Source organism: Sceloporus undulatus, chromosome 7, assembly GCF_019175285.1.
Source record: "Sceloporus undulatus isolate JIND9_A2432 ecotype Alabama chromosome 7, SceUnd_v1.1, whole genome shotgun sequence".
In the NCBI taxonomy this organism is placed as follows: domain Eukaryota; kingdom Metazoa; phylum Chordata; class Lepidosauria; order Squamata; family Phrynosomatidae; genus Sceloporus; species Sceloporus undulatus.
Window position 1 is genome coordinate 6,706,898 of NC_056528.1, and position 13,028 is coordinate 6,719,925.

Below are 13,028 nucleotides of genomic sequence, written 5' to 3' on the forward strand. Positions count from 1 at the left end.
TGAGCCATGGGCGCTAAAGTGGTGTCAAACTGTATTATTTTTGCAGTGCGGATGCAGTCTCACTAAACATGCATAAGCTCCAGCCCTTTCCTCAGTAGGGAAAAAACAGCACTGTCCTTAGTGAACAGGAACAAAAGGGTTAGCAGGAAATTTGCAGAATGACACCGAGGGCGGTGGGGGGAACCTTCAATCAAAACTGCAATTTGTGCCTTTCTCCTAATTCTGTCTTCCGTTCAAACCTGGATAGGTGATGCTACCCACAGATTGTATAACACCATGCATATCACAGAGAGTTGTGTCTGTCCGCGCAGGGGATGAAATACACACCTTCTGTTATGGCCGCTTTCTTTCTCTTTCCTAGGTCAAGCAAGCGCTGGGCTTAAAAGGTCTCTTTCTGAGAAGTCCAAAGCAGGCCTCTCTCGACAGTCATGCTGCTGGCCAACTCAACCGCAAAGACTCTTTTAGCAGCCACCTTCTACGGCGGACGGCCAGCGCGCCCACCAAGACCCAGAAGAAAACCAAGAAGGGCTTCCCCGAGATCGTGATCGACGCCAAGGACAACGGCTCCGAAGGGACCAGCGAAGACCACGAGTTCGAAGACTCTTCCCACCCTCGTTTCGACCAAGAGCCAGAGTGTGCGTCCCCGGCACTTTCTCTTAGAGATGGTGCCCACAGGGAGGCTCAAGGCAAGGGGTTGAAAGGTAAGGCCCAAAGCTTTGGCAAAGGTAAAGGCAGCCATGCCCAGGCGCACAGGGACGCCGCCTTCAGCGAGCCCATCCGGAGGGCCAACCGGGTCCGCCTTCAGGAGCCCCCCAACGAGAAGCAGGGGGTCTTTGCCCGCTGCGCCATCAATGGATCGGGCAGGATTGGCATGGCCACCAACTGCATGAAATGCATGATCGGCTCGAACGAGAGCCCCGATTTAGAGTGCAAGTGGAGCAACCATGCCGCCACTAGACCCGCCTCTAATGATACCCCTCACTGCAACCAGTATAGCAGCCTGTCAGGAGACGAGGAGAGGTTAGAGCTTAAGAATTGGGGGGTCCAAGAGCAGCAGCCCAAGCCGCAGGCGGATCTGCGCCTATGCAGCGGCTACGGGGCGGCCGACCACCTGCCCAAGACCTGCCAGCCGCCTGCCACCTCAGGGAAGAGAAACGGGGACCCTAAAAGTCACGGGGGGAAAGGGCATCCTCGGCAGAGGTGGCAGGGCCAGCCTGGCGGCAAATACGGGAGCACTGTCAACTTGGTGACTGCCAGCAATGGCTCCGTATCCTCCGACTCCAGCAGCTTGGAGAGCCTCGGGAGCCCTGACTTCCCCAAACGCTTGTCTGAGAGCTCCCGAAAACAAGCGGGCACCCTCCAGAGGGAAATGAATGCCTTGTTTGCTGAAAAGCTGGAGGAAATTCGGAGTAAATCCCCTATATTCTTTACTGGTAAGACCGGATCTTCTTCACCCCCCGCTGTCTGCTATAGATCATGTTGCTATTTCAGTTTCCCCCTTAGAAGTACCCGCATCCTTTTCTTTAGTTGTAAAGCCATTTTTTAGCTTTCCATGTTGTTGGCGTTGGGGGGGAAACACACAAACGCATTTGTTCTGTGGTTCTGTCTGGGGTTTGTCCAGTCTAGACATGTCCAGTCATAGACAAGTGTCTGTTTTCTCCTGTCTGCCAAACCATCTCCAGTAGCTGATCCTGTAGATGTCTACACTTCGTGGGTCGCTCTGCAATATGTCTGTGTAGTTTAATTATATAACGCATATGTATGATTCTGAGATTTCTCTTTTTAATCCAACCAGAATGTCTTATAGACATCGTGTGGAGGGAATTTTACTCATTGCATAAATATTGGGCATGTGCATTTGAACATTTTCCTGAAGCGCTTTGTTGGATTTTGAGCAGCCGAATGTTCTTCCAACTCATTCTTCCTCTTGAGGGATCCTGCAGCACCTTTGAGACTAAGTGAAATAAAGAAGTTGGCAGCATCAGCTTTCTTAGACTCCAGTCTAATTCCTCAGATGCATTTGAGGAACATAAGCTGAGGAAGCAGAATGAAGTCTATGAAGGCTCCTGCTGCCAACTTCTTTATTTCACTTAGTATCAAAGGTGCTCCAAGATCTCTCTATGTACTGATTCTACAGACTAACATGGCTATACCTTTGAATTCTCAGAGCACATCTCTCTAGCAATCTCCAGGTCTCCCAATGCAACTCTATGGTCAACATCTGCCAGAAGTTGACCATAGAATCATGCTGGAGGACCTACAAATGCCCAGAGAAGTGTTTCCTCTAGGAACTTCTAGGTTCTCCAGCAAAACTCTATGGTCAAATTCTGGCAGTGTTGCATTGGAAGACCTAGAGGCTCCTAGAGAGAACATATGAATCAAATCCACAAAAGTCAAAACCACAAATGCAATCGCATTGTAAATCCAGAAGGCCCAAATACTGCATCATATCCTTACTTGCAGTTCCCTGGAAGCCTAGAGTACATTCTACAACTTGCCCATCCTTATGATTTCAAGTGGCAAGACTCTTTTAAATCTGCTACCGTGCGGCTCTTGGGGAAATTGCTCTTACAAAGGCTTTCCACAATATTTACGGCACAGTCTTATGTCCAAAAAAATCCCAGTGCTTTAAAAGGGGGGTATCTCCAAACTTCCTTAAAGCTACTTTTCTTCCGCATACCTTCATGTCAGGAATGTTGAGCCGACATTTTGTCATGGTTTCACTGTCATCGGTTTCGCTTCCTCCGAGGCATCTCTGGTTGGCACAAAAAGAAAAGAAAGAAAAAGAAGTCTCAGAATTGTAGTCCAACATTCTGTGTAATTGATCTTATTTCCTATGCTTTGCCCTACTAATCGATTCCTTATCTGTTCTGGCCTTCCCGGGATTAACTTGTTTTCTCCCCCTTCTGTTCTGTCCTATTCCACATGCACTCTCTTGTCCCTGTAGTTAAGAACTGAAAGGATGAGCAAATTACAGGTAACTCTTAATTAAGCACTATTGATTTCATTGCTTTATAACCTGGTTTTTCTTTTTTGGGGTGCTGTAGTTACCTATGTTTCCCCCTTTGCAGTCTTTGCACGATCGCCCAATGCGTCTCATGCATGCTTTGGATTTTTCTCTGATGCAGTACCTCAACCTTTAATATCCCAGGGCCTCATTCTCACTACCTTTTAAACCGGATCATGATTCGGTTCAAATCAGCATGGTTCCCACTTGATCCAAATCACTGAAGCAAAAGGGGGGCCATGCGCTAGATCCATTTAACCTGCATCTTTTTGACACTGTTTTGGATTCAATTTCACAATTGAATTGCTTCAGCGCAAATGGGAACTGGATGCGGATCGATCATCAGTTTATTATGGCATGCAATAAAGCGGAAATGGATGTCCTGTGCAGGAACCGGTTCTGTTTAAACTGATTTGTTTCCCAATGTGAACCATAAGTACATTTTCTGCTTCAGGAACCAGTTCGATTCATTTGTGAATGGGAACTGCAAGTGGGTTATTTTGATTCGATTCCAGGCCAGAAAATGCGATTGGGGCAAATGTAGTGGGAACCACGATCCGATGTCAAATTGATCCATCGATTCGGATCGGAAAGCGATTTCTCTGTAAGTGGGAATGAGGCCCACATAAGGAATGAGTATCTCTTTCCCACCTTCCTGGGGCTTTAACACAACACAACTTTTACTGTCTGGATCTATATTGTTTGTCCTGCAGCATGTCTACATTTTGCGTTTGCATGGCGGAAGTGTACCTTCGCTTTTTAAAAGATGAAATAAATTCAAACACATAATTTAAAATATATAAAATGCTATGGAAAGAAAGACTTGACAAGAAACACAACCCCCAGTAAATAAAACTTGTATTTATATCCCGCTTTTTGTAAAAACAATCATAGCGACTAACAGCATATAAAATCATACAATAGTATTATATACACAGTATTCCCCCCCTTAAAAAAGAATTAAACAATTTGCAATTAAAACTACATAAGACATTAGATATAGAATCAAATAGTCGTGGGCAGAGTCATAACATAATGCATTGATATCCGTAGCGCATGGGAGCGGTCGTTGTGTGGTTATTATCAAATCACTGAAGCAATTCGGCCAAGGAAGCCATGCACCGGACCCATTTAACCCACGTCTTTTTGACACTGATTTTCCCCGCAACTTTTTTGATAAATCGATTCTGCGCAAGTGTGAACCAGATGTGGATCGGAATCGATTTAAATTTGCCCATCGGCTGGCTGGAGCGGGTCCATTTTGAACCGATTCATTCATGAATGTGAACCACAAGTGGGTTATTTTACAGGGGGAAAATGCGATCAGTGCAAATGGAGTGGGAACCACACTCCACTGTCGAATCGATCCATCAATTTGGATTGCACACCGATTTATCTGTAAGTGGGAATGGGGCCTTAATCCTACTATAAACACATTACTTTATATTTACCTTATCTTATAAAACCCAGAACCTAAATTCCCCCATCTCAAAATATTTATAAACGTTCACCAGTCTTTCTTGAAATTCATCCAAGACTTTTCTTTAATCAACGTTGTCAGTTCGTCCGTTTCTGCATGTTTATAAATGTTCACTATCTAATCTTCTTGTATTGGATTCACAGCTTCTTTCCCTCTCTGAACATACACAGACTCTAGTGGCGTCACTGGGGATCTAGCTCAGTTCGTGGTGGTTTCCACTTAAATCTATGGGGCAATATAGTGATGCTATAAGCTGAAGAAAGAGTAAAGTGGTAGCAGCCGACAGGATCAGGGAAGGGGAGATTGAGCATCATTCCTTGCATTCCTGGGGACATTGATCTGGGTTCTAATGAATGGCTGCCATCCTTATGCCTATAAAGAAGATTGCAATTGTGGACAGTGTAAGAGAAGGAAGGAAAGTCCTTTATTGACCCAGCCAACGTGGTCAGGTCCAATGTGTTTGGGCAAAGTGGAAAGTGGGGGAAATATAGCTTTGAAAGGACTGTCGGTAGTTGATCAACCTTGGTGCTTTTTGTCCTCCCTACAGATGTCCACCAGCTCTCAGTGCAGAAGTCAATCCCTTCATTACGCAGCCTGGAGACCATCAGCGAAGAGCCCTTTGTTGCCAACGAGAACCAACCACCTGGTTCTTGCTTTCCTTTTTCCACCACCCTTCCCACTGATTCCAAAGAAGGGAATGTGCCTGATAATTCCCACGAAACTGCTTTGGAAGGAGATGGCCTGTCAGACCAGCTTGAGAGAGTTTCTCTTCAGCAACACGCAGCGACTGATGTGGAGGAGAAAATATTCCACGCTCCCGGCCCAGCCCTTGCAAAGGTCCCAGAATGGGAAAATAGTACCAGTGAAGAAGAAAGCAGAAGGGACAGCTGGGAAAGGATGCATGGTGGTGGAAATCTGCCTACTTCACAAACTCAGGACAATGTAGCATTGGCCAACCATTGGCTCCATTCTGCCAGAAACTGCCAGAAACAAAGAGACAGAACAGTCCAAGAACTGGGAAGTGCTGAGAGAAGGGAGAAGGGCAGTGCAACCAAATCACTACCACCGCACCAAAGCAAATTGGCGAACGACTCCATACCAATTCCACCTCAAGAACCTCCAGAAGTAACTCAAGCTGCCACAGACCCCGCATCTCATCTCGTCGTGAAGAGGTCCAAGAGCGAAGGGTGCAGGCTTTGTGACTGTTCGGTCTCAATGAGGCATCCTGGGGGCTTCTCCCTCGCAGCTGAAGTGTACTCTGATGTCACAGCCAACGATCATATCTGGAGCAAGCTAGACTCCGGTACTCATAGGGACAGTATGTCTTCCTCTTCCAGCATGTCCTCCAATGACACAGTCATAGACCTCTCCTTGCCCAGCCTCGCTCGGAAAAGCCTCCCGGACCTTGTTGCTCAGCATGAGAACGTTGTCGTCCCTGCAAGAAGAGGTATGCGCCCCTGGTCTGCTAATGCTGTATCTGGACATGATATTCCCATGGTGTCTAAGAGCAAATCTAATCCCAATTTGAGGTCAGATCCACCCACCGAGGATGTGTTGTGCCCTAGACCGCTAGCCAGGGGCTGCAAGTCCGGATCCGTACACAGGAGACACACCTGGAGTCGGTTATATATGGAGAGCCTCCGACAGTCCTATCTGAAGTCCAAAGGCCAGGAGAATGCAGAGACCAGTCAGGTCAAATCCAAAAGCCTTGGCGACCTGACCTCTGAAGACATCACATGCACCTTTGACAGCAAGTATCGCCGCATCAGTCGGGGCTTTATCACCCAGTCGATGAGGGAGCAGTGCCGCTGTGCTGTCACCAAGGTCTCAGCGAAGCCCCCGGATGAGCTCACCGAACGCTTGAAAAGGTTGACCACCTTCCAGCAGGAGGATGATATCACGTCTCCTACCAGCCTTGAACATGTCGAGTCGGAAGAGGACGAAGAGGGAGAGATGGGGCTCCTCCGAAGAGCCTCCTCCAGGAGCCAGAGCAGGGTGAGGTACATTGCCAACCGGGCCAAGCAGGCGCAAGAGAGGCAGAGGCTGAAAAGCTTGACTCTGGGCCAGGGGAGTCCCATTGAGGAGAGGGGTAACCCCGAAGGAGCCTGCTGCTTCGCTGGAGGGGCCTGTACGGACACCGCTTGCCCCAGTCTGTTTACATCCCAATACAAGAACCAAACTGTCTCAAACCCCGACCCTGAAGTTGTCTTTTTATTCAAACTCTAACGCTGGGAAGGGCTGAACCAGATTTGATGTTTACATTCCCGTTGGAGCCGAATCCAACAAAACTCCCACCGGTTTAACAAAAATTGTAATGCACACGGTGCAAAAATGATCTCTTCCTCCTCCTCCCTTTCCTTCCGCCTAGTCTCCAAAGGACAATGTATGTGTGTGATAAAATAATAATAATAATAATAATAATAATAATAATAATAATGCAATGTGTAGCATGCAGTATCAGGAATGGGCAATCAGACTTTTTTCTCCTGGGCGAGGGAACAGATCCCTTCTCCCATCCCTTAGAAAGCATGTCCGAGGATCTGCACAACCATCCTTTTAGAGGACTCCTTCTCTTGGTCAGACAGGGTTCCCAACAGCACAAGACAAACCTGGAACTGCCAGCCAGCAGATGCCGCCTTAACTTCCCCACCGAAGCTGCTGTGCCCTGACTTTGATTCTAGAAGGCAAAGCAGCATTTTGGAAGGTGAAGAATGAGCCGGGGCATGTTTGATGGGAGCAGAGCACTAGATTTTAAGAGAGCTGAGACTGGGATGATGCAGGAATCATTGGTCACTGGTGTTCATACATGGTCCTTTCATCCACCAGAAACCTCAAGATTTTTGACCCCAAAGGTTTCGAACCAGTTTTCCATGTGTATTTGCACTCATTTAGGGCATGATGCTGGGGTTGTTTTTCACACACACACACACACACACACACACCTTTCCTGCAAAAAATGACTTCCCCGCATGGGAAACAATGGCCAGAATAATGTATCAGGAGATGTATCTCACATAGCTATGTGACCCCACAAACTCACCATGTAAGCCACACAACCGCCTCAGCATGGCCTTTTCGGAGAGCTAGATGGTGATGTTGGTGACAACGTTTGGACACATGGCAATGTCATCCCCTGGATCTCTGGAAGACCCCTCCAGGAGCTCTTGGGAGATGCCTTGATGTTGTGAATCTGGCCATAGGCACATAGCTAGATGTTCCTCGTTGACCCCCTGCTTTCTGCAGCCACAAGTACTAGGTGAGTCCTGCTGGAATGGAAAGTGCAGACGGAGGTTTAAAACACACTACAGAAATGATCCAGTTTGAGACGCTTCAACTGCCTTGGCTCAATGCTAGGGAATCCTAGGAATTGTGGTTTATTGCGGCCCCAGAGCTCTCTGCCAGAGAAAGCAAAATGTCTCACCAAACTACAGTTCCCAGGATTCCCTAGCATTGAGCCAGGGCAGTTGAAGCAGTCTCAAACTGGATTTATTTCTGCAGTGTGTTTCGGACCCAAGTGGTCAGGACTTTATGGCCGATCTTCCAATGCTGGATCATGTGTTTCCCTGGGAACTTTTGCTGATACACAGTTCTTACCTGTGCACAATTCTTGGTAAACCCATTATACGGCCAAGAAATGCACTGTGGCCAATATTGATTCCAATATTTGTTTCGTCTCCGGTTCTGAAAGTATGTAGAGAGATCTTGCAGCACCTTTGAGACTCACTGAAATGAAGAAGCTGGCAGCATGAGCTTTCGTAGGCTTCAGTCTACTTCCTCAGATGCATTTGGAAATAGGCTAGAGTCTATGAAAGAACAGACTGCCTACTTCTTGCTTTCAGTGAGTCTCAAAGGAGCCACAAGATCTCTCTACATACTTCTTCCAGTACTGAAAGTTAGCTAAGTACTGAGAGGAGGAACTTGTTGGTAGCGTTTTCAGCTAAGCCTCTATTGTCCCGATACGCTTAGAAATTCAGTTTGGAAGTCAGACATGTGTGGCTCATCTTCAGTCTTAGCCACCACCACGATCTCACATTCAGACTACAAATCCCAGGAGGCCATAAGATGGTGCTGTGACAGTAAAAAGCGGTGTCAAACTGCATTCATTCCGCAGTGTGTCAGAAGCCTTAATTTAACTCAGTGATTCCCAAACTTGGGGTCTCCAGGCATTTGGGGCTTCAAATCCCAGAAGCCCCAGCCAGCTTGGCCAACAGTCAGGAATTCTCGGAGCTGAAGTCCAAAACATCTGGAGGACCAAAGTTTGGCAACCTCTGATTTAAACTGAAGGCATTCTCACACTTTATTTTTCCACTGACACAGTATTTGCTTTTTGCACAAAAGCAATGCTTTCCAAGACAGGAGTCGCTTGCATCACTTCTCTCCCATGTTGACTTGCTAGATTTGGAAGTGTTTAAATTTGCAGCTCCAAATGGATAGCAAGTGCTTTGTGCCTCTCTAAGGACTCATTCCCCCTTGCCATTTAAACCGATTCCCGATTCGCCTTCGCTCCGTGTTGGGAATCGATTCCAAATGGTCCCCTGTTCCCAATATAAAGCAGATCTTTTCTTACCCCAGTGTAATTGCATTCTAAGTCTCCCATGCACTGCAGAAACTACGTCTCTCTCGGGCCACGAGAGCCATTGCGTCATTCTTTTGACCACTTAGGTCCGAAACACACTGCAGAAATTACCCAGTTTGAGACTGCTTTAGCTGCCCTGGATCAATGATAAGGAATTCTAGTTTTGTGAGACATTGAGCCTTCTCTGTCAGAGAGGTCTGGGGCTCCAATAAAGTGCAAATTAGCCATGAAACCCATTGGGCAGCCTTGGGCAAGTCACACTCTCTCAGCCTCAGAGGGAGACCATGGCAAACCTCCTCTGAACAAGCCTTGCCATGATAGGTTCCCCTAAGTCAGAAATGACTTGAAGGCACACAAGAACAACAAATTGTGGCAAGTATCACACTCCTTTGCCTTGGCTTTTGTGTGCATGCATGCATGCGCATGTGGAAGGTTATAGAGGACTCCACTTTCTGTGGTGCCAGTGACCAAACAGAGAGGAAGACTAACGGAAGGAGCGAAGGATAGCACTGGACATCTTTTCTTGGTGCCTTGAGGTATAGATGGCCAAATGGTCTGTCTGTGGTCTATGACAGTTTCTTATGCACATGCGCCCATATATTATTTTCACCCAACTAAAAAATTTGCCCTTCGGCCGGCTAAAAGCGAATCACTTTGAATCGATTCATTCATGATGCCCAATAAGGACAGAAAATGTGATCAGGGCAAGTGGAGTGTAAATCACACCGATTTATCCGTATGCGGAAATGTGGCCTAAATGTCTTTCAAAATATGTGTCGCGGTTTGAGCATTGGGCTAGGACACTAGACCAAGGTTCGAATCCTGACTCGGCCACAAAAACCCATTGGGTGACCTTAGGAAAGTCACACACTCTCAGCCTCAGAGGAAGGCCATGACAAACCTCCTCTGGACCAATCTTGCCAAGAAAACCCCATCATAGGCTTGCCTTAGAGTCACCATAAGTCGGATTTGAAGGCACGCAACAACACAACAAGGATCCAGCAATACATAGAGCCTGTTCCAGTTGGTCGGTGGTTATTTCGGTGGTCTGTGTTTGTCCTGCCATGCGAACGGAAAGGCGCATTGACACACATGTGCACAACCCCTCCCCCCCACACCACCCCAACACTATCCGTTTTGTATGTCTTAATACCCGCCATGACCATTTCTGTGACGAATGTACCTTTTACAGAAGAAAGAAAACGGTGGAGAACGGAGCGAGTTTTTTTAGTATAAAAAGAAAGATATAGTATTTTAATTATTATTGTTATTTTTTCGGTCGTTTCCGGCCCATATATAGATATATATATACGTATATATATATATATATAGATATATATATATATAGATCAAGTAGGGAGGGAGAGGGATATTTTCTGTTGTGGTTTTTTTGTAATATTGCTCTCTCTCTCGCTCTCTCTATATATATATTTAACATTGGAAATGATCAAAAAATCGATTTGTAAAACAACTGACACTATTCGAAAATAAAGATTATGTAACCTATTGGTCTCTGGTTGACTACAGATATAATATATATATATTAATATATATATATATATATAGAAAAGCCCACCTGTCTTTCGTCCAAGTTGGGACGCCAAGGCATCTATCATCTATCTGTCTGTCGGTCTATCTTATCTATCTTCGATCTAGCTATCTAGCTATCTATCTTCTCCACTTGTTCCTGCTCAATGGAACTTATGCAATCCTTGAGTCAGATAAGAAGCAATGCTTGGCCCAGTGCCTCTCAGGCTGCATCTGCACTGCAGAAATAATCCAGGTTAAAACCACTTCAGTTGCCATAGATCAATGCTATGGAATTGTCGTTTGTGAGATATTTAGCCTCCTCTGTCAGAGAGCTCTGGCGCCGCAACAAACGACAAATCCCAGAATCCGATAGCACCGAGCCATGGCAGTTAAATGGTGCCAACCTGGATTATTGCTCTAGAGATTTTAACAGGGAGCAATGGATTCATAGAATCATAGAGGGAAGGAGACCAAAATGGTGAAAGGTTTGGAAGCTACCAACCCTTATGAAGAATGAATTAAGGAGCTGGGGATGTTTAGCCTGGAAAAGAGACGGTTAAGAGAGGATATGATAGCCCTGTTTAAATACTTGAAGGGATGTCATATTGAGGAGGGAGCAAGCTTGTTTTCTGCTGCTCCAGAGATTAAAACACAGAGCAATGGATGCAAACTCCAGGAAAAGAGATTCCAGCTCAACATTAGGAGGAACCTCCTGAAAGTAAGGCTGTTTGACAGTGAAATATGTTGCATTGGAGACTGATGGAGTCTCCTTCCTTGGAGGTCTTTAAACACAAGCTGGATGGCCATCTGTTGGGGATGCTTTCATTGGGAGTTGCTGCATGGCAGAATGGGGTTGGACTGGATGGCCCTTCTTGGGGTCTCTTCCAACTCTACGATTCTATGATTCTATGAAATAAATTGCTGGCTGAAGCCTACCTTGGATTGGTACCCAAAACCCAGGGACACATCTTAGACAACCTTGACACACTGACTGTGATGTGAGATGCCTTTCACTTGGAGACGCAACTCATGCATTGTTGCCGGTTTGCAAAATACTCCTTTGCTTGTGTGAATCAGCTGAAACCCTGGTTCGACACCGGAGTCGTGTTTTGCGGCCCGTTCGCACCTCTGCTGCTTCAGTCAACAGCCGTTTCCCAAACATGCTTCCCAGCTTTTTCTACAAAGAGAACCACATTTCTTTTCTAGGGAGTTGCGGTGACTTTTTCTAAAACCCCACAATGCCCTTCAAGTCCCGGAAACCTTGCCAATGGGCCCGGCTGAATGTATGATGTGCTGCGATTTGTCTTGCATTCTCGTTAGAATAAAACATTACTAATTGATATTCACACGGCGCAGGCTCCGAGTCTACCACCATTTAGCATCAGCTGAAAGGCAGCGCGGGGATGCTTTCCATATACAGTACATAAAACCAGAGGACAACAAAGCTGTAGCTCCCATTAGCGCAGGAATGCTAGTGGCCTCTCTCAAACCCTATTTTACACTTCTTCTGCATCCAGAAAGGCATGTGCATGCAATGAGTTAAGGAAATCATTACCTGATTTAGGACTATCCAAGCTACAGGTGTGCAAAAATGTGGCCTTTCTGCAAAGATGTTTTAAAGCACTGTGCATTGCATTACATCTTAGGGACTCCACTGTTTTCTATGGCTGGGAGCAGGGGTAATACACTCATCCCTCCACATTTACTAGGCTTAGGGGCACAGGACTTCTGTGAATGTGGAAAAACTGCAAATAACAAAAACACTATGGTTTTACGTGAGAAGACACCTCTCTAGGAATCTCTAGGTCCTCCAGTGCAACTCTGTGGTCCACATCTGCCAGACATTGACCATAGAGTTGCCCTGGAGGAGCTACAAATGCCAAGCGGAGCATTTGTTTGAGTTACACAGTGGATTCACCCTCAAGCAGACTTCTTGCACCAGATTGGAAGATAAGTATATTTACTTATATTTAAGAGAACCAGCATGGCATAGTGGTTTGAGTATTGGACTATGGCTTTGGAGACCAGGGTTTGAATCCTGGCTTGGCCATGGGAACCCACTTAGGCAAGTCACGCTCTCTCAGCCTCGGATGATGGCAATGACAAATCCCCTCTGAAGAAACTTGCCAAGAAAACCCCATGATCCTAGGAAGTGACTTGAAGGCACACAACAAGAACAACAGCAACATTTGTGAAGTCAAAGACTTTCATGGCCAACATCCATAGTCTTTTGTGGGATTTTCGGGCTATGTGGCCATGTTCTAAAAGAGAAGTGAAACATCAGGAATAAACTGTTCTAGAACATGGTCACATAGCCTGAAAAACCCACCAAAAAAACCATATTGAAGATGGAGCAAGCTTGTTTTCTGCTGTTCCAGAGAACAGGACTTGGAGCAATGGATGCAAGCTGCAGGAAAGGACATTCCAGCTCAACA

At 46.2% G+C, this 13,028-nt stretch overlaps 1 protein-coding gene across 3 annotated transcripts in view; it reads left to right on the forward strand.

Moving 5' to 3' along the window:
* The window catches only part of PLCH2 (phospholipase C eta 2), a 239,746-nt gene extending 230,482 nt beyond the window's left edge, over positions 1–9,264 (forward strand). Inside the window, exons 22-23 of one of the 3 annotated variants that reach the window (XM_042479267.1) lie at positions 362–1,433; positions 5,035–9,264. In XM_042479267.1, coding sequence (XP_042335201.1) covers positions 362–1,433; positions 5,035–6,713 — 2,751 coding nt within the window. In that variant the 3' untranslated portion in view covers positions 6,714–9,264. Of the gene's footprint in view, positions 1–361; positions 2,107–5,034 lie in introns of those variants that run through there. The other 2 variants (XM_042479268.1, XM_042479269.1) reach the window with 2 other exon arrangements.
* The last annotated feature ends 3,764 nt before the right edge of the window (positions 9,265–13,028 follow it).